We start from the raw sequence: 22466 nt of genomic DNA on the forward strand, positions 1-22466 counted from the left end.
CTGTCACAAAACAGTCCGGCCATGAGATAGATTTGATAGATAGATACATAGATTAGATAGATCAATAGATGCAATATACATTTGATAGATACAATAGTTAGATACATTTGATAGATAAATAGATAGATTTGATAGATATATAATTTCCCAGACAGAGAATTACAAGACGTGCGGTCTGCGACCCATGGTAAGGTTCCCAGAGGCAGTTGCGGCGCCAGGGGACGTGTATATGGCATGGATTTTAGGAACCGGGAGATGGAAAAAGATGCTTGGTCGGTCCTCCTACTTCAAATTTGGGGCAATGCGCGTGCAATCTACTGTGGCACCAGATATGAGTGGTGTGTTAAGTAGTACTATTCTGATCAGTTTAATACCTGCTACTCCCCCTATCGGGGGAGGTGTATATGGCATGGATTTTAGGAACCGGGAGATGGAAAAAGATGCTTGGTCGGTCCTCCTACTTCAAATTTGGGGCACTGCGCGTGCAATCGTGTCCGGACTTTTAGCCGATGGCCATTTGGCCGAAACACAAGTGGCTGTCACAAAACAGTCCGGCCACGAAATAGATTTGATAGATAGATACATAGATTAGATAGATCAATAGATGCAATATACATTTGATAGATACGATAGTTAGATAGATTTGATAGATAAATAGATAGATTTGATAGATATATAATTTCCCAGACAGAGAATTACAAGACATGCGGGCTGAGACCCATGGTAAAGTTACTTCCTTTTGCACAATCGAGTAAAGGTTGGGGATTGCCTTTTGTGCAAAGAAATTTCGGCCGGGTACCTTCCACTGCGGTGTCCCCTATCAGGGGATGTGTATATGGCATGGATTTTAGGAACCGGGAGATGGAAAAAGATGCTTGGTCGGTCCTCCTACTTCAAATTTGGGGCACTGCGCGTGCAATCTACTGTGGCACCAGATATGAGTGGTGTGTTAAGTAGTACTATTCTGATCACTTTAATACCTGTTACTCCCCCTATCGGGGGAGGTGTATATGGCATGGATTTTAGGAACCGGGAGATGGAAAAAGATGCTTGGTCGGTCCTCCTACTTCAAATTTGGGGCACTGCGCGTGTAATCTACTGTGGCACCAGATATGAGTGGTGTGTTAAGTAGTACTATTCTGATCAGTTTAATACTTGTTACTCCCCCTATCGGGGGAGGTGTATATAGCATGGATTTTAGGAACCGGGAGATGGAAAAAGATGCTTGGTCGGTCATCCTACTTCAAATTTGGGGCACTGCGCGTGCAATCTACTGTGGCACCAGATATGAGTGATGTGTTAAGTAGTACTATTCTGATCAGTTTAATACTTGTTACTCCCCCTATCGGGGGAGGTGTATATGGCATGGATTTTAGGAACTGGGAGCTTGAAAAAGATGCTTGGTCGGTCCTCCTACTTCAAATTTGGGGCACTGAGTGTGCAATCATGGCCGAACTTTTAGCCGACGGACATTTGGCCGAAACACAAGTGGCTGTCACAAAACAGTCCGGCCACGAGATAGATAGATTTGATAGATAGATAGATAGATAGATAGATAGATACATAGATTACATAGATCAATAGATGCAATATACATTTCTCTTGTAAAGGTGTATCCAGTCACCGGGTTCATCCATTACTTGTGGGATATTCTCCTTCCCAACAGGAAGCTGCAAGAGGACACCCACAGCAGAGCTGTCTATATAGCTCCTCCTCTAACTGCCACCCCCAGTCATTCTCTTGCAGTTCTCGACAAGAAAGGAAGTATCAAGAGAGATGTGGTGACTTAGTGTAGTTTTTACCTTCAATCAAAAGTTTGTTATTTTTAAACGGTACCGGCTTTGTACTGTTTTTACTCTCAGGCAGAAATTGGAAGAAGACTTCTGCCTGGAGGTTTGATGATCTTAGCGGTTTGTAACTAAGGTCCATTGCTGTTCTCACACATAACTGAAGAGTATGGAAAGAAAACTTCAGTTGGGGGGACGGTCTGCAGATTGCCTGCTTTGAGGTATGTTCAGTATATTTTTTTCTAGAGAGATGATAAGGTCTAGAAAATGCTGACAGTGCCTGGTATATTTAAGGTAAGTGATTTAACAACAACTGGGATCATGCTTGCAAAAAGGGATAATATTCATGTTAATACCTATATTACTTAGTGTAAAAACGTTTGCATGATTTATAAATAAAAAAGTTTTTTCTCTGAGGGTGATAAATCTTTATTTGGGGCCTAGTTTCCACATGGCGTGTTAGATTACTCCTAGGAGTACTTTTTTAAGGCCCTCTGACTTTGAGTGCATGGTGGGAGGGGCCTATTTTCGTTTTCAGTCTGAGACATCCAGCTTCCCTGAAGGAGTCCTCTGGCTTATAGGACCTCTATAGAGGGTTTTGTTCCTGCAAAAATCGTTTTTAAGGGCAGGTAGGAGCCACAACAGAGCTGTGGCAGTGTGTTTGACTGTTTGTTAACAGGTTTAATGTTTTTCTAATTCGTTTTTGGGCCTGAGGGGTTAATCATCCATTTGCAAGTGGGTGCAATGCTGCTTTAGTCCCTTATACACACTGTAAAAATTTCGTATAGTTTACTACTTTTTTTCACTGTTTTGCAGTTTATGTGGTAGTTTTTTTCTCTTAAAGGCACAGTACCGTTTTTTATTATTGCTTTTTTCACATTTATTAAAGTGTTTACCAAGATTGCTGGTCTCATTACTAGTCTGTTAAACATGTCTGACATAGAGGAAACTCCTTGTTCATTATGTTTAGAAGCCATTGTGGAACCCCCTCTTAGAATGTGTGCCAAATGCACTGACCTTTCTATAAGTTATAAAGACCATATTATGGGTTTTAAAGATTTATCACCTGAGGTTTCTGAGACTGACAAAAGGGAGGTTATGCCATCTAGCTCTCCCCACGTGTCAGAACCTATAACTCCCGCTCAATGGACGCCAAGTACATCTAGCGCATCCAATGCGTTTACTTTACAAGACATGGCTGCAGTTATGAATCATACCCTCACTGAGGTATTGTCCAAACTGCCAGGGTTACAAGGAAAGCGAGACAGCTCTGGGGCTAGAACAAATACAGAGCTCTCTGACGCTTTAGTAGCTATGTCTGATATACCCTCACAATGTGCAGAAGTTGAAGCAGGAGAGCTTCTATCTGTGGGTGACTTCTCTGATTCAGGGAAGGCGTTACTTCAGTCTGACTCTGAAATGACAGCATTTAAATTTAAACTTGAACACCTCCGTGTTTTGCTCAGGGAGGTTTTAGCGACTCTGGATGACTGTGACACCATTGTAGTCCCAGAGAAATTGTGTAAAATGGACAAATACTTTGCAGTGTCTGTTTACACTGATGTTTTTCCAATCTCTAAGAGGTTTTCCGAAATTATTACTAAGGAATGGGATAGACCAGGTCATTCTCTCCCCATTCTCTCCCCCTCCTGCTTTTAAGAAAATGTTTCCTATAGATGCCGCTACACGGGACTTGTGGCAGACGGTCCCTAAGGTGGAGGGAGCAGTCTCTACCCTAGCTAAGCGTACAAGTATTCCTGTCGAGGACAGTTGTGCTTTCCTAGATCCTATGGATAAGAAATTAGAGGGGTTATTTAAGAAAATCTTTATACAACAAGGTTTTATTCTCCAGCCTCTTGCATGCATTGCCCCAGTCACTGCTGCAGTGGCTTTCTGGTTCGAGTCTCTGGAGGAGGCTTTACAGGTAGAGACCCCATTGGATGATATCCTTGACAGGCTTAAAGCTCTTAAGTTAGCCAATTCATTTATTTCTGACGCCGTTTTTCATTTAACCAAGCTAACGGCTAAAAATTGAGGTTTTGCCATTCAGGCACGTAGGGCACTATGGCTTAAATCCTGGTCAGCTGATGTCTCTTCAAAGTCTAAACTTCTCAATATCCCCTCCAAAGGGCAGACCCTATTTGGGCCTGGACTGAAGGAGATCATTTCTGATATTACTGGAGGAAAAGGCCACGCCCTTCCCCAGGATAGGTCCAACAAGTTAAGGACCAAACAGACTAATTTTCGTTCCTTTCGAAACTTCAAGAGTGGAGCAGCTTCATCTTCCTCTTCTACAAATCAATAGGGAAATTTTGCCCAGTCCAAGCTAGTCTGGAGACCTAACCAGGCTTGGAACAAGGGGAAACAGGCCAAAAAGCCTGCTGCTGCCTCTAAGACAGCATTAATACAAGAAAAAAGGGCGCCTCCTAGTGTAGCCAATACAGAACTGGGCAAATGTGATAAGATCTAAATTTTATACTCACAAATTGTGAAGGCAGAGGTAGTGCCAAGGTAAACGGTCTGGGATCTTAGCAGTGTCCCAGTTGACTGTGCACAAAATGTCAGGGCAGCTCCTCCTGTTGAGTTGTTATAGGAATCTAAAAAAAATGGAAGATGTACAGAGGGCGACTCCTAGTGCAGATCAGTTAGCATTAAATTGTCCCACTAACTCCCCTTAGAAGTATACTCACACAGTGGGAAGCACACTATAGTGCTAATGTAGCTTGCTGGGTATATTGCAGTGGCCCAGCGCACATGTACACTCTGGCAAGGAACTGTTCCAAGGTATTTTTTGAGATATTCCAATGAAACAATAGGAGACTTCAGTGAATAAAAAGAACTTTATAAAAGTCAATGTATCCTATATAAAATCAGTCAGTAAAACACGCTACGTTAAGGGTGTGTACTAGGTGTAACTCATTCCTTAATTGGTTCTAAGTTACATAAATAGGAGACTTCAGCTATTGTTCAGTATTACTTGTCTGAGGAAACAGAGTGGTTAGCTCTGAGAAACGCGTAGCGTGTTTTACTGACTGATTTTATATATGATACATTGATTTTTATAAAGTTCTTTTTATTCACTGAAGTCTCCTATTGTTTCATTGGAATATCTCAAAAAATACCTTGGAACAGTTCATTGCCAGAGTGTACATGGGCCACTGCAATATACCCAGCAAGCTACATTAGCACTATAGTGTGCTTCCCACTGTGTGAGTATACTTCTAAGGGGAGTTGTTAGTGGGACAATTTAATGCTAACTGATCTGCACTAGGAGTCGCCCTCTGTACATCTTCCATTTTCTCTAAGACAGCATGAAGGAGTAGCCCCCGATCCGGGACCGGATCTAGTAGGGGGCAGACTTTCTCTCTTCGCCCAGGCTTGGGCAAGAGATGTCCAGGATCCCTGGGCTCTGGAGATTGTTTCCCAGGGATATCTTCTGGATTTCAAAGCTTCATCTCCAAATGGGAGATTTCATCTCTCACAATTATCTGCAAACCAGATAAAGAGAGAGGCATTCTTACATTGCGTTCAAGACCTACTAGTTATGGGAGTGATCCACCCAGTTCCAAAGGAGGAACAGGGGCAGGGCTTCTATTCAAATCTGTTTATAGTTCCCAAGAAAGAGGGAACTTTCAGACCAATCTTGGATGTCAAGATCCTAAACAAATTTCTCAGGGTCCCATCCTTCAAGATGGAGACTATTCAAACCATCCTACCTATGATCCAGGAGGGTCAATATATGACTACTGTGGATTTAAAGGATGCTTATCTACATATTCCGATACACAGGGATCATCATCAGTTTCTCAGGTTCGCCTTCCTAGACAGGCCTTACCAGTTTGTGTCTCTTCCCAAGAATCTTTATGAAAGGTTCTAGGGTCTCTTCTGGCGGTTCTAAGACCACGGGGTATAGCAGTAGCCCCTTACCTAGACGACATCCTGATACAGGCGTCAACTTTTCAAATCGCCAGGTCCCATACGGACATTGTTCTGGCATTCCTAAGGTCTCACGGGTGGAAGGTGAACGAAGGAAAGAGTTCTCTCTCACCTCTCACAAGAGTTTCCTTCCTAGGAACTCTGATAGATTCAGTAGAAATGAAGATTTATCTGACAGAGGTCAGGTTGTCAAAACTTCTAACTTCCTGCCGTGCTCTTTATTTCATTATTCGTCCGTCAGTGGCTCAGTGAATGGAGATTAACAACTATAATCTTAAATTCACTTCCAAAATAGATAAACAAAAAGTAGAATTCTTGGACTTAGTGTTATTTGTGGACGAGAATCAGAAAATAGCAGTTTCCAACTACCGCAAACCAACTGACAAAAATGGGTTCTTGAACGCAAAAAGCGGCCACCTATCTAGGTGGAAAACGAATTTTCCGCTAGGTCAGTACCAGCGGATCAAAAGGAACTGCACCAAAGATTCCGATTATTACAGAGAAGAAGCAATTTTGGATAATAGATTTAAGGAGAAAGGCTATGATCCGAAAGATTTACAAAAAGCAAAAGAAAGGGTCAGAATTATGGATAGAACAAGCATTCTACAACCTAAAATTAGAGCCAAACAGAATAATCACTGTTACGGTTGCCTCCAGGCTGGCTGGAAGTTGGACCGTAGAAAAGGATGCTCCTAGCGCTCACCAAAGGAGCAGCAGCACCGTGGACACTCTATAACTGCTGCGTAGCCACCATAAGTAATGCAGACTCTATGAACCACCGCTGCTGGGCTGGTATCTCGCCGTCTGCTCTGCGCCCTGGACCTACGACCAGGCTCCAGTAGGTGAACCTCTTCCTTCTGTAGCAATCCCTGTAGCTAAGGGAGTATGAAAAACATAGCAATCCCTGATATAAGCTGTATCCTACAAACATGAGTCAAAGCTTCAAGTTAGAGGGTCAACATAGGTCTGATGTGCTGGAGCACACAGCCTGCTTTTATTCAGGTTACATGCAAACAGGACACTCTCAGGGGGAGGCATAAAATCCCCCATCACACATTTGATATTAGATAGAGAGACACTCCCTTTGACAGGCCACAATATTTACTTCAGCAGATAACATTACACACAATAAAACAATGCAGTCCACCTTATCAATACTAGTCTGATTAGACAATGGGAAAGTTGATCACTAAACCTAATTAGAGCTAATCCCAGCAGACTTGTATTTAGAATAAGTTTCTTGAAGCTGAACAAAATTTAACTCTTAATGGCACACAATGAAACTGAACCAAGTGGGAGAAAGCCAGGGACAAGTCATTTCACAGGTCTGGGGACATAGTCTTAAAGGGGCATTGTTCATCAAAGTCACAATATGTCCCCAGATGGTTCTTAAAGGGCCACACACACCCAACAAAAGTCAATATGTCCTCAGGGGCACAATCTTCCAGGGGCCATAGTCATGTGGAAGGAGGCTGGCAAATATTCTTCTCCAAAATCCAGGGAAGCAGGGCAATTTTTCATTTAAAGGGCCAGTTACAAACAGCAGTTTGTAACAATCACAATCTTAATAGGGAAGTCAGGTTTGTCACTACATACAATCAAGGCAGTAGAGACATTCAAAATGTTTCAAGAAAACATTGGGGAATATTAAAAGCAGACCCCATTTTAGGAACCTCTCTATATAAAACCCCTTTAGTGACTTTCAGAAAAAACAGAGACCTGAAAAATATTTTAGCTCCCACCAAATTACGCAGTACCTTAAGAGATAAAATTGCACCTACAACTTGGCTGGAACAAAAACCAGGAACATATAGATGTGGGGTGAGTAGGTGTGGAATGTGTAGCTACATTAAAACAGGGAATTCTTTTATAAACCACAATGGATCAAAATCCTTTAAAATGAAATATAAATGTAATTGCGGCACCAATTACGCGGTTTATCTTCTTAGCTGTAAATGTAATCTTATCTATATTGGAAGAACGAAAAGGAATGTACGCACTAGACTCAGTGAGCATGTCAATAACATTAAGATAGGTCTAACTACACATAGCGTATCAGAACACTTTAGGCTACACCACAATAAAGACCCCAGTTCTTTAAAAATACAAATAATAGATTGGATCCCAGCAAATAAATATCCCAATAGACTCCTCACATTGAGACGCAGGGAGTCATACTGGATTTACCACCTTGACTCCATGCAGCCCCACGGTCTCAATGTAGATTTAGATTTACAAGTTTTTATGTGACATTTAATTTCTAACTCTCTATACTTGCTGTTTCACTTTAGGACTAAGGGATTTTTTCTAAATATCTTAAATTTTTTAATATTCTTAATATTTTTTATTACACAATTTTTTATGTATCCCTTTAGGCTATTTTAGAAATGATTTTAATAATACTTCTAAATAATCATTTTAATACAATTGGTACTGTTATAAATATTTTTATTACATGTTTTTTAGTTACTATGTGCAATAGTAGCAACAATCAGGACTTTGTTTAATTAGTATTGGACTCAGCCTTACATAATTAGTTTGCACAATTAGCAAGGTCTTTGATTGGCTGAGAATCCTTTTACCACCCACAGTGGCTCTCTTTTATAAAGCAGGTTTGAGCCCTGTGAGGCAGTCAGCTTATTACCATTTTGATTATACTCTTGAAAAAGTCTGAGCGAACTCAGATGAAACGTACGTAGAGTTTTCTGTACTATACCACCAGGAGCAATTATAGTTCCAGCACCTCTCACCCAGACCTAGCATTATCCGACTGAGATGTTTGTGCCTGGGCTATGAATACGACTACCCAACTGGAGGGATCATTTTAACCTATTTTGCTGTTTTATCTTCTAAACGTTTGTGAGTATGTATTGTGTACTTGCATTTATGTCTCAATAAATTACCCTGCACTTGAATTGGGCTGCGCCTGTCTTCTACTTTGTCCTAGTTCCTGTTCCTGACCGGGTGTAACCTGAGAGCACACACCTTCCACTACGGGCAGCAGCACACCCGGATCTGAACTGCAGAGGTTCCGGGTTCATCAGCTGGGTTGTCCATACCAGCCAGCCTGTTGATTCTTGCACCTCCAATTTCCAAATAACAACTACCGGCTTATTGTTTGCCTTCTACTAACTACAAGGACTAAAGCGCTGATACCGGTAACTGTTTGTTTCAGTGAATGGAGACCAGGGATTCTCTTCTCTGGTGGCTATCTCGGGTCCATCTGTCCAAGGGAATGAGTTTCCGCAGGCCAGAATGGACTATAGTAACGACAGATGCCAACCTTCTGGGCTGGGGTGCAGTCTGGAACTGCAGTCTGGAACTCCCTGAAGGCTCAGGGTTCGTGGACTCAGGAGGAGGCCCTCCTTCCGATAAACATTCTGGAACTAAGAGGGATATTCAATGCTCTTCAGGCTTGGCCTCAGCTAGCTGCTGTCAGGTTCATCAGATTTCAGTCGGACAACATCACGACTGTAGCCTATATCAACCATCAGGGGGGAACAAGGAGCCCCCTGGCAATGTTGGAGGTTTCAAAGATAATACTATGGGCAGAGGTTCACTCTTGCCATATCTCAGCTATCCATATCCCAGGAGTAGAGAACTGGGAGGTGGATTTTCTAAGTCGGCAGACTTTTCATCCGGGGGAGTGGGAGCTCCATCCGGAGGTATTTGCCCAGTTGATCCAACTTTGGGGCAAACCAGAACTGGATCTCATGGCGTCTCTTCAGAACGCCAAGCTTCCTTGTTACGGGTCCAGGTCCAGGGTTCCCAAGGCAGCACTGATAGATGCTCTAGCAGCGCCCTGGTCCTTCAGCCTGGCTTATGTGTTTCCACCATTTCCTCTGCTCCCTCGTCTGATTGCCAAGATCAAGCAGGAGAGAGCTTCGGTGATCTTGATAGCCCCTGCGTGGCCACGCAGGACTTGGTATGCAGATCTGGTGGACATGTCATCCTTTCCACCATGGACTCTGCCGCTAAGGCAGGACCTTCTACTTCAAGGTCCCTTCAAACATCCAAATCTAATTTCTCTACGTCTGACTGCTTGGAGATTGAACGCTTGATTCTATCAAAGCGTGGTTTTTCCGAATCGGTCATTGATACCTTAATTCAGGCTCGAAAGCCTGTCACCAGGAAAATCTATCATAAGATATGGTGTAAATATCTTCATTGGTGTGAATCCAAGGGTTACTCATGGAGTAAGGTCAGGATTCCTAGGATATTATCTTTTCTCCAAGAAGGATTGGAGAAAGGTTTGTCAGCTAGTTCCTTTAAGGGACAGATTTCTCCTCTGTCTATTCTTTTGCACAAACGTCTGGCTGAGGTTCAAGACGTTCAGGTGTTTTGTCAGGCTTTAGTTAGAATCAAGTCTGTGTTTAAACCTGTTGCTCCGCCATGGAGTTTAAATTTAGTTCTTAAAGTTCTTCAAGGGGTTCCGTTTTTTTTATTTTTAAACTACAGTCACCACTGCACCCTATAGTTTCTCCTTTTTTTCTTGCTTGTCTTCGGTCGAATGACTGGGGGTGGCAGTTAGGGGAGGAGCTATATAGACAGCTCTGCTGTGGGTGTCCTCTTGCAGCTTCCTGTTGGGAAGGAGACTATCCCACAAGTAATGGATGAACCCGTGGACTGGATACAACACAAGAGAAATAAATTTATCAGGTAAGCATAAATTTTGTTTTGATACATGCGATTGATAGTTAGATAGATTTGATAGATAAATAGATAGATTTGATAGATATATAATTTCCCAGACAGAGAATTACAAGATGTGCGGTCTGAGACCCATGGTAACGTTCCCAGAGGCAGTTGCGGCGCCAGGGGACGTGTATATGGCATTGATTTTAGGAACTGGGAGATGGAAAAAGATGCTTGGTCGGTCCTCCTACTTCAAATTTGGGGCACTGCACGTGCAATCGTGGCCGGACTTTTAGCCGACGGACATTTGGCAGAAACACAAGTGACTGTCACAAAACCCTCTGGCCACGAGATAGATAGATTTGATAGATAGATACATAAATTACATAGATCAATAGATGCAATATACATTTGATAGATACGATAGACAGATTTGATAGATAAATAGATAGATTTGATAGATATATAATTTCCCAGACAGAGAATTACAAGACGTGCGTTCTGAGGCCCATGGTAAGGTTACTTCCTTTTGCTCAATCGAGTACAGGTTGGGGATTGCCTTTTGTGCAAAGAAATTTCGTCCGGGTACCTTCCACTGTGTTGTCCCCTATCAGGGGATGTATATATGGCATGGATTTTAGGAACCGGGAGATGGAAAAAGATGATTGGTCGGTCCTCCTGCTTCAAATTTGGGGCACTGCGCGTGCAATCTAATGTGCCACCAGATAGGAGTGGTGTGTTAAGTAGTACTATTCCTATCAGTTTAATCCTGTTAAGTGTCTTTTTTTTGTTTTGTTTTTGAAGCCACAGTGCAGTTCAAGAGGCCATAAAAATTTGGCATGTACACATGCCTGAAAAATTAGGTATTGTTGCAGCCGCTGCTGTAGCAGCGGCCATAAAAGTTGATGTTTGTTTCCCAGGCAGAAAGTGCCCTAAAACATTGCGGCTTGAACCCTAGTTGGTGGCGAATAAGTCACACAAGTCATCCGGCATTTGAAGATAAAATACAGCAGCGTGTGGACCATTTTTAGGCCAAGGCAGCTCATCTTATCATTCCTTTTTTACTCGAATGTATCACCCAATGTCAGTCCCTTCGGGATCCATCCCTCATTCATCTTAATAAAGGTGAGGTAATCTAGACTTTTTTGACCTAGGCAACTTCTCTTCTCAGTGACAATACCTCCTGCTGCACTGAAGGTCCTTTCTGACAGGACACTTGAAGCGGGGCAGGCCAGAAGTTCTATTGCAAATCGGGATAGCTCAGGCCACAGGTCAAGTCTGCACACCCAGTAGTCAAGGGGTTCATCGCTCCTCAGAGTGTCGAGATCTGCAGTTATGGCGATGTAGTCTGCTACCTGTCGGTCGAGTCGTTCTCTGAGGGTGGACCCTGAAGGGCTGTGGCGATGCATAGGAGTTAAAAAGCTCTGCATGTCCTCCATCAACAACACATCTGTAAAGCGTCCTGTCCTTGCCGGCGTGGTCGTGGGAGTCAGAGGATTACTTTCAGCTCTTCCCCTGTTAGATTCACGTTGTGCTGTGACATCACCCTTATACGCTGTGTAAAGCATACTTTTTAATTTATTTTGGAAATGTTGCATCCTTTCCGACTTGTTGTAATTCGGTAACATTTCTGGCACTTTATGCTTATACCGGGGGTCTAGTAGCGTGGACACCCAGTACAGGTCGTTCTCCTTCAGCTTTTTTATACGAGGGTCCCTCAACAGGCACAACAGCATTAAAGACCCCATTTGCACAAGGTTGGATGCCGAGCTACTCATGTCCCATTCCTCATCCTAAGTGATGTCACTGAAGGTATCTTCTTCCCACAGCCACATACAACACCACAGGTACCAGATAGGTGACAACGAGCACCCTGGGATGCCTGTTGTGGTTGGTCTTCCTCCTCCTCCTCAAAGCCACATTCCTCCTCTAACTCCTCTTCCTCACAATCCTCCTCCAGCATTGCCGCAGGTCCAGCAAGCAATGCTGATAAGGCTGTTTCTGGTGGTGATGGTGACCACAACTCTTCCTCTTCTTTTTCATGCTCATCTACGGCCTTATCCAGCACTCTTTGCAGGGAACGCTCCAGGAAGAAAACAAATGGTATAATGTCGCTGATGGTGCCTTCGGTGCGACTGACTAGGTTTGTCACCTCCTCAAAAGGACGCATGAGCCTACAGGCATTGCGCATGAGCGTCCAGTAACGTGGCAAAAAAATTCCCAGCTCCGCAGAGGCTATCCTAGCACCCCGGTCATACAAATAGTCGTTAGCAGCTTTTTCTTGTTGGATCAGGTGGTCGAACATTAGGAGTGTTGAATTCCAACGTGTCGGGCTGACGCAAATCAAGCGCCTCACTGGCATGTTGTTTCGCCGCTGGATATCGGAAAAGTGCGCCATGGCCGTGTAGGAACGCCTCAAATGGCCACACACCTTCCTGGCCTGCTTCAGGACATCCTGTAAGCCTGGGTACTTATGCACAAAGCGTTGTATGATCAGATTACACACATGTGCCATGCACGGCACATGTGTCAACTTGCCCAATTTCAATGCCGCCACCAAATTACTTCCGTTGTCAGAAACCACTTTGCCGATCTCCAGTTGATGCGGAGTCAGCCACTGTTCCACCTGTGCGTTCAGGGCGGACAGGAGTGCTGGTCCGGTGTGACTCTCTGCTTTCAGGCAAGTCAACCCCAAAACGGCATGAAACTGCCGTATCCGGGATGTGGAATAGTACCTGCGGAGCTGGGGGGGTGCCGTTGATGTGGAGCAAGACGCAGCAGCAGAAGAGGACTCAGCCGAGGAGGTTATGGAAGAGGATGGAGTACGAGGAGTAGAGGAGGTGGCAGCAGGCCTGCCTGCAAGTCGTGGCGGTGTCACCAACTCCTCCTCTGCAGAGCCACGCATTCCATGCTTGGTAACCGTCAGCAGGTTTACCCAATGCGCAGTGTAGGTGATATACCTGCCCTGACCATGCTTTGCAGACCAGCTATCAGTGGTCATATGGACCCTTGCCCCAACACTGTGTGCCAGACATGCCATTACTTCCTTTCGCACAATCGAGTACAGGTTGGGGATTGCCTTTTGTGAAAAGAAATTTCGGCCGGGTACCTTCCACTGCGGTGTCCCAATAGCTACAAATTTTTTGAACGCCTCAGACTCCACCAGCTTGTATGGTAAAAGCTGGCGGGCTAAGAGTTCAGACAAGCCAGCTGTCAGACGCCGGGCAAGGGGGTGACATTGGCTTCTTACGCTCAAACATGTCCTTGACAGACACCTGACTGTTGGCAGATGAGCAGGAACTGCTCCGGAAGAGAAACGGAGTGGCGGATGGTTGAGAGGGGGCAAGGAGGACAGCAGTGGTTGACGTGGCTGAAGATGCTGGACCAGGAGGTGGATGGCAGCTTTGAGTTTGTGTGCTGCTTCTACTCATGTTTTGATCCCATAGGCGTTTGTGATGTGCGATCATGTGCCTTCGCAAAGCAGTTGTACCTAGGTGTGTTGCACTTCCCACGACTCAGTTTCTTTTGGCACAGGTTGCAAATGGCATCGCTGTTGTCAGAGGCAGACACACAAAAAAAATACCACACTGCTGAGCTCTGCGATTACGGCATTCTGGTTGTGGCAACAGCATGTGTTGATTGGCGTGCTGTCTGGCTGACCCCGGGTGCCGATGCATGCTGTCTGACTCTGCCACTAGCTCCTTGCAACGACCTCCCCCTGCTTCTAACTCGTCTCCTCCTCCTCCTCTCTGTCTCCCTATCTGAACTTTCCCCCTGTTCTTCTTCTCTTCTAGCGGGCACCCACGTGACATCCACGGACGCATCGTCATTATCAACCACTTCACTTGTATCTGACAAATCAACAAAGGAAGCAGCAGCGGGTACAATATCATCATCATCACACCATACGTCCATGTCTGTAATGCTGCCTGACTGAGACATATCACTGTTATCTACATCCTCTGTCAATGATGGTTGCGCATCACTCATTTCTTCCAACTGATGTGTAAAAAACTCCTCTGACACATCAAGTGAAGCGGCTGTGGTGCTAGTGTTGGTGGTGGCGGCAGGCGGGCGAGTGGTGGTAACTTGAGAGGTGCCCGAAGATAAGCTGGAGGAAGATGGTGCGTCAAGGTTCGGAGCAGAAGCTATAGAAGATTGGGTGTCCTGTGTTAAAAAGTCAACTATGTCCTCCTCAGAACTTTTCGAGTTCATGGGACGTGGCCTCTGAACACTGGGCATTATTCTATGGCCAAAGGGAATAACAGCACCACGACCACGACGGCACCAGTGGGGTGGCCTGCCATTGCCTGTCATTTTTTTTTTTAAATGTACACTTACACTACTATTAAACAAGATATGAGTGGTGGCACTGGGCAATTGGGCACAGTATATGCTGTGAGCCTGACACAAAAAAGCAGACTGATGTTTGACAGTCCAAAAAGTTTTTATTTTTTTAAATGTACACTTACACTACTATTAAACAAGATATGAGTGGTGCCACTGGGCAAGTGGGCACAGTATACACTGTGAGCCTGGCACACACGCTGGCAGGCAGGCAGGCAGGCAACTGCAATTAGATTACACAAGCAGACTGATGTTTCACAGTCAAAAAAGTTTTTTTTTTTTAAATTTACACTACTGTTACAACAGATATGAGTGGTGGCACTAGTTGGCAAGTGGGCCTGGCACACACGCTGGCAGGCAGGCAGGCAACTGCAATTAGATTACACTAGCAGACTGATGTTTCACAGTCAAAAAAGTTTTTTTTTTTTTAAATTTACACTACTGTTACAACAGATATGAGTGGTGGCACTAGTTGGCAAGTGGGCCTGGCAGACACACGCTGGCAGGCAGGCAACTGCAATTAGATTACACTAGCAGACTGATGTTTCACAGTCAAAAAGTTTTTTTTTTTAAATTTACACTAATGTTACAACAGATATGAGTGGTGGCACTAGTTGGCAAGTGGGCCTGGCACACACGCTGGCAGGCAGGCAGGCAGGCAACTGCAATTAGATTACACTAGCAGACTGATGTTTCACAGTCAAAAAAGTTTTTTTTTTTTTTAAATTTACACTACTGTTACAACAGATATGAGTGGTGGCACTAGTTGGCAAGTGGGCCTGGCAGACACACGCTGGCAGGCAGGCAACTGCAATTAGATTACACTAGCAGACTGATGTTTCACAGTCAAAAAGTTTTTTTTTTTAAATTTACACTAATGTTACAACAGATATGAGTGGTGGCACTAGTTGGCAAGTGCACCTGGCACACACGCTGGCAGGCAGGCAACTGCAATTAGATTACACTAGCAGACTGATGCACAGTCAAAAAAGTTTTTTTTTTTTTATTATTTACACTACTGTTACAACAGATATGAGTGGTGGCACTAGTTGGCAAGTGGGCCTGGCAGACACACGCTGGCAGGCAGGCAACTGCAATTAGATTACACTAGCAGACTGATGTTTCACAGTCAAAAAGTTTTTTTTTTAAAATTTACACTAATGTTACAACAGATATGAGTGGTGGCACTAGTTGGCAAGTGGGCCTGGCACACACGCTGGCAGGCAGGCAGGCAACTGCAATTAGATTACACTAGCAGACTGATGTTTCACAGTCAAAAAAGTTTTTTTTTTTTTAAATTTACACTACTGTTACAACAGATATGAGTGGTGGCACTAGTTGGCAAGTGGGCCTGGCAGACACACGCTGGCAGGCAGGCAACTGCAATTAGATTACACTAGCAGACTGATGTTTCACAGTCAAAAAGTTTTTTTTTTTAAATTTACACTAATGTTACAACAGATATGAGTGGTGGCACTAGTTGGCAAGTGCACCTGGCACACACGCTGGCAGGCAGGCAACTGCAATTAGATTACACTAGCAGACTGATGCACAGTCAAAAAAGTTTTTTTTTTTTTATTATTTACACTACTGTTACAACAGATATGAGTGGTGGCACTAGTTGGCAAGTGGGCCTAGCACACACACTGGCAGGCAGGCAACTGCAATTAGATTACACTAGCAGACTGATGTTTCACAGTCAAAAAAGTTTTTTTTTACAAAATTTACACTACTGTTACAACAGATATGAGTGGTGGCACTTAGCAAGCTGTTTTTCAGAAGGCTACCTGTAGTAAGTTGGAGGGCAATTGAAGCAGTTGAGTGTAAAAGTCTGTGTATTTTCTCTGAGTTCTGAGAGAGGATGTGTTTGAAATCAAGCTGAAGGAGAGAGATATATTGGTTAATGATGGCCCAGCAAAAGTGTGTTAAATGAGATACACCCTCAAATATTTCCTTAGTCTTGGATGCAATGCTTGATCCACCATTTGAACCTTTGAGGGAGGTGTTATTTTGGTTCCTCACTTTAAATCTTTTTTCCTTATGGCAATAGCTTCTTGACGAGCTTTGGAACATCAAGCATTATCTTCAGAAGATCACTAAATACCTTCTTCATCAGGACAAGGCGGATTCCACAAACCTTATCCAATTTACTCCTGAAGGTGGTTTTCCCATTTCATTGCTTATATTGATTTTTTATCTTTTTGTCCCAGCAAGTAATCTATGTAGGAAAGACCCCTTCATAATTGGATGTGGTCCAATGTCTTCACATATAAATATAGTAAGCTAATCCAGAGTATTAGTAAAGATGTCTTCATCAAGGTTCGGCACCTGCTAAAACTACTTTTTTTATTTGGATTATCCAGGCCATATCTGGGGCCTATAAGCAGAAGCTAGTTTCTGTTTCAGATGGGCTCAGGTTACATTATAAAAGGGCTGTCATGGGCTTTTCAGGGCGTATGCTTCCTTGGCAGAGTTTTGTCAATCTATTGTTTGGAAGTCTGCATATACCTTTCATTACAAGTTGGATGTGAGGCATTTAGCCTCAGCAAAGTTTGACAAAATATGGTATCTTTAGTTGTTAACTAAATATATGTTGTGTTGAGTAGTGCATTTAGTATAACTGGTCATTTTGCTTTTCCGCCCAATACACCTTCTTGTAAATGCATTGTATTCAAAACAGAAATACAGCAATTCTATATCTTGGCCTTTGCACCTTCTTGTCCTTGCATTGTATTCATCTTATTGGTGATTATTAGCTAATGAGAGCCAACATCATTAGAAATTAACATCAAAACACAGCAATTTCTATATCTTGTCTTATCCCTGGAAAATAATCACCAGGTTTCCTCCTTTTGCTTTTCATTTCTAGTCCCTTCTGGACATGGGTCTGGGGTAATGCTGCTCAGAATCTACTGTGTGGGAAGTGGTTATTTCTGTCCACTCTGTATTGGTGGGGTGGAGGGTTCTCGTTGGTTTTTATTATCCAGGGATATGAGCCCAGATATAGAAATTGCTCTATTTTCTAGTTTTCTCCTTTCCCTGAGAGAATACGGAGGTAGATTTAGGAGGAAGCATGTATCTTGGGAACTTTATGTAGAACATTGTTACAAACATTGTTGCAGACACTGTTGTCCTATAGTGCTAGACCTGTGCATGCTCCTTATTATACCACTGTTCAACATCAGGATTTCATTATGCCGAAAAGTCTGTGCTTTAAAGGGACATGAGAAACACATTTTTTTCTTTCATGATTCATACAGAGCGTGGGATTTTAAACAACTTTCCAATTTACTTCTATTAACTAATTTTGTTTTGATTTTGTTTTTTGTTTCCCCATTTGGTATTCTTTGTAGGTGTCTAGGTAGGCTCAGGAGCTGCTGATTGGTGACTGCATAGATATGACTAATGTTATTGACTCATCCATTGCATTCAGCTAGTAAATTGCTGCTTCTTCAACAAAGTATACCAAGAGAATGAAGCAAATTTGATAATAGAAGTAAATTGGAAAGTTGTTTAATAGTGTATTCTCTACATAAATCATTAATCATTTGGGGTTGTCCCTTTAAAACAAAAATATAAACCACCCTGTAAAATGGTTTTCAATCAAATCTGATTAATTAGTCACTGTATAGCTCTGAGTTCTAATTATCTGGTAGTTGTTGGCTTTGGGATTTAATTGTTCTGCTTTATCTGTTTCAGGTTATCGATGATAAGAAGCAATGGTGGAAAGTTAGAAATTCTAATGGGATAACTGGTTTTGTGCCAAACAATATCATGGGAATTGTGAAAACACAAGACCAAGGAGCAGACCCTCAAGAGACTCCTTATAGCCAGACTATTCAGGTATATTTACTAATTTAAATAATAGTTTTTAGACCACTCAGATTTCACAAGTGTGGCCTTCAACCGAGTGTCAGGGTGTAATTATAGCTGGGATTTGCCCTTTAATCAGGATGCATCAATAGCTGGGATTTGCCATTTGGTCAGGGTGTAGCCATAGCTAGGATTTGCCCTTTGGTCAGGGTGTAGCCATAGCTGGGATTTGCCCTTTGGTCAGGGTATAGCCATAGCTGGGATTTGCCCTTTGGTCAGGGTCAACACAAAATTCCTGTGAGAGAAGGAAAAGAGAAAGGCGCCACATAGGATAGTATGTCTGGAACTCGTACAGGTAAGCACAAACAAAAGAATAACCCCCTTAAGGGTGGCTACTCACAAGACACGGCGGCACATAGAGGTGCCTAGCAGGACGAGACGGAACCAATACAGTCGTCCGCCAGAATATCCCCAGCAACCGGAAGTTCCAGAAGGTCGGTCCAATGAGTGGAGGGGTCAGACACAGGAGCGGAGGGGTCAAACCCAGGAGCGGAGGATAGAATTCAATGGGAATCCAAAAGTTGTAATGGCACAGATATGCAGAAAGGCTCACACAGAGCGCTAATGGCAAATTTTTAGCCGATGGATATTAGTTACTAATGGTAGTAAATTTTTACAGTCCTTCGTAACAAAGAAGTTTTAGAGTATCATGTGGATACAGATACACATTGGAGCGAGCAATGTAAAAGAGGGGTTTATTAAAAATATATAATAAAACACACAGCACGCGTTTCTCAGCTAATGCCGTTTCATCAGGCTGTATAACTAAGACATCAACTCGCTCAATATTTAAAAGTCTTATCAGCCAATCACAAGCTTAGGAAAAAAATGGACCTTCAAAATGCAATCAAGTCTCCTTAAAGTTGCAGAACATTACAAATACAATCCTCAGCTTAAGGTGAATATACACTATACATATGATTCACAAAACAAAGTTGTTACAATAACGGTCAGGGTGTAGCCATAGCTAGGATTTGCTTTTTAGTCAGGATGTATCCATAGCTGGGATTTGCTCTTTGGTTTGGGTGTAGCCATAGCTGGGATTTGCCCTTTGGTCAGGGTGTATCCATTGCTGGGATTTGCCCTTTAGTCAGGATGTATCCATTGCTGGGATTTGCCCTTTGGTCAGGGTGTAGCCATAGCTGGGATTTGCCCTTTGGTCAGGATGTATCCATAGCTGGGATTTGCCCTTTGGTCAGGATGTATCCATAGGTGAGATTCACACATTGGTCAGGGTGTAGCCATAGCTGGGATTTGCTCTTTGGTAAGGGTGCATCAATAGCTGGGATTTGCCCTTTGGTCTGGATGTATCTATAGCTGGGATTTGCTCTTTGGTAAAAGTGTATCCATAGCTGGGATTTACCCTTTGGTCTGGATGTATTCATAGCTGGGATTTGCTCTTTGGTAAGGGTGTATCCATAGCTGGGATTTGCCCTTTGGTCAGGATGTATCCATAGCTAAGACTTGCACATTAGTCAGGGTGCATCCATAGCTGGGATTTGCTCTTTGGTAAGGGTGTACAGACAGATTTATTCTAAATAATAGTTTTTAGCCCACCCAGATCTCACAAGTGTGGCCTTCACGCTTGATCCATAGCTGGGATTTGCCCTTTGGTCAGGGTGCATCCATAGATGGGATTTGCCCTTTGGTCTGGATGTATCCATAGCTGGGATTTGCTCTTTAGTAAGGTTGTATCCATAGCTGGGATTTGCCCTTTGGTCAGGATGTATCCATAGCTAAGACTTGCACATTAGTCAGGGTGCATCCATAGCTGGGATTTGCTCTTTGGTAAGGGTGTACAGACAGATTTATTCTAAATAATAGTTTTTAGCCCACCCAGATCTCACAAGTGTGGCCTTCACGCTTGATCCATGGCTGGGATTTGCCCTTTGGTCAGGGTGTATCCATAGCTGGGATTTGCCCTTTGGTCAGGATGTATCCGTAGTTAAGACTTGCACATTGTTCAGGGTGTAGCCCTAGCTGGACCTTTCCCATTATTCAGAATGTAGCCCTATCTGGGACATACATGGTGGTCATATATGTGTACATAGCTGGGAGTGTGACAGTGATCAGGATACAGCCATGTCAGGGTGTTTCCATAGCTTTAGCCATAGCTGGAATTTGCACAATTTTGGGGTGTAGCCATAGCTTGGACTTACACATTGATCAATGGGTATTCATAGCTGGGGATTGTTTATTGGTTGCATGGTTGTCAGAATGTAGCCATATCTAGGACTTTCATGCCAGTCAGGTAGTATCCATAGTTGGGATGTACCCATTGGTCAGGGTATATCTATAGATGGGACTTCCACGGTGGTCAGTGTGTATCCATAGCTGGGACTTGTACGGTGGTTAGGATGTATCCATAGCTGGGACTTACACAGTGATTAGGATGTAGCCAAAGCTGGGACTTGTACGGTGGTTAGGATGTATCCATAGCTGGGACTTGCATAGTGGTTTTAGCCATAGCTGGGACTTGCCCTTTGGTCAGGGTGTAGCCATAGCTGGGATGTGCCCTTTATTAAGGATGTATCCATAGCTGGGATTTGCTCTTTGCTTAGGGTGTATCCATAGCTGGGATTTGCCCTTTGGTCAGGGTGTAGCCATAGCTGGGATTTGCCCTTTGGTAAGGGTGTATCCATAGCTGGGATTTGCCCTTTGGTCAGGATGTATCCATAGCTAAGACTTGCACATTGGTCAGGGTGTAGCCCTAGCTGGGCCTTTCCCATTATTCAGAATTTAGCCCTATCTGGGACATACATGGTGGTCATATATGTATACATAGCTGGGAGTGGGACAGTGATCAGGATACAGCCTTGTCAGGGTGTTTCCATAGCTGCAGCCATAGCTGGGACAATTCTGGGTTGTAGCCATAGCTTGGACTTACACATTGATCAAGGGGTATTAATAGCTGGGGATTGTTTTTTGGTTGCATGGTTGTCAGAATGAAGCCATATCTGGGACTTTCATGCCAGTCAGGTAGTATCCATAGTCGGGATGTAACCAATGGTCAGGGTATATCTATAGCTGAGACTTCCACGGTGGTCAGTGTGTATCCATAGCTGGGACTTTTACGGTGGTTAGGATGTATCCATAGCTGGGACTTGTACGGTGGTTAGGATGTATCCATAGCTGGGACTTACACAGTAATTAGGATGTAGCCATAGCTGGGACTTGTACGGTGGTTAGGATGTATCCATAGCTGGGACTTGCATGGTGGTTAGGTTTTAGCCATAGCTGGGACTTGCATGGTGGTTAGGATGTGGCCATAGCTGGGACTTGCACAATGATTAGGATGTAGCCATAGCTAAGAGTTGTATGGTGGTCAGGGTATATCCATAGTTGTATCGATAGCTGGGACTTGTACGGTGGTTAGGATGTAGCCATAGCTGGGACTTGCGCAGTGATTAGGATTTAGCCATAGCTGGGACTTGTATGGTGGTCAGGATATATCAATAGTTGGATCCATAGCTGGGACTTGTACGGTGGTTAGGATGTATCCATAGCTTGGACTTGCACAGTGATTAGGATGTAGCCATATCTGGGACTTGCACAGTGATTAGGATGTAGCCATAGCTGGGACTTGTATGGTGGTCAGGGTATATCCATAGTTGTATCGATAGCTGGGACTTGTACAGTGGTTAGGATGTAGCCATAGCTGGGAGTTGCACAATGATTAGGATGTAGCTATAGCTGGGAATTGCACGGTGGTCAGGCTGTAGTCATAGCTGAGACTTGCAGGGTGATCAGGCTGTAGCCATAGCTGGGACTTGCAGGGTGATCAGACTGTAGCCATAGCTGTGACCCATTAGTCAGAATGAATCCATAGCTGCAACTTGCCCATTAGTCAGGCTGTATCCATAGCTATAACTTGTCTATTGGTCAGGC

The 22466-nt window shown here is 43.6% G+C and overlaps 1 protein-coding gene across 1 annotated transcript in view; it reads left to right on the forward strand.

Moving 5' to 3' along the window:
- EPS8 (epidermal growth factor receptor pathway substrate 8) overlaps positions 1-22466 on the forward strand; it is a 782257-nt gene that overhangs the window by 550115 nt on the left and 209676 nt on the right. Inside the window, exon 11 of the mRNA XM_053719136.1 lies at positions 18405-18548. Within this exon, the coding sequence (XP_053575111.1) occupies positions 18405-18548 (144 nt within the window). The remainder of the gene's footprint in view (positions 1-18404; positions 18549-22466) is intronic.

Source organism: Bombina bombina, chromosome 6, assembly GCF_027579735.1.
Source record: "Bombina bombina isolate aBomBom1 chromosome 6, aBomBom1.pri, whole genome shotgun sequence".
NCBI lineage: Eukaryota > Metazoa > Chordata > Amphibia > Anura > Bombinatoridae > Bombina > Bombina bombina.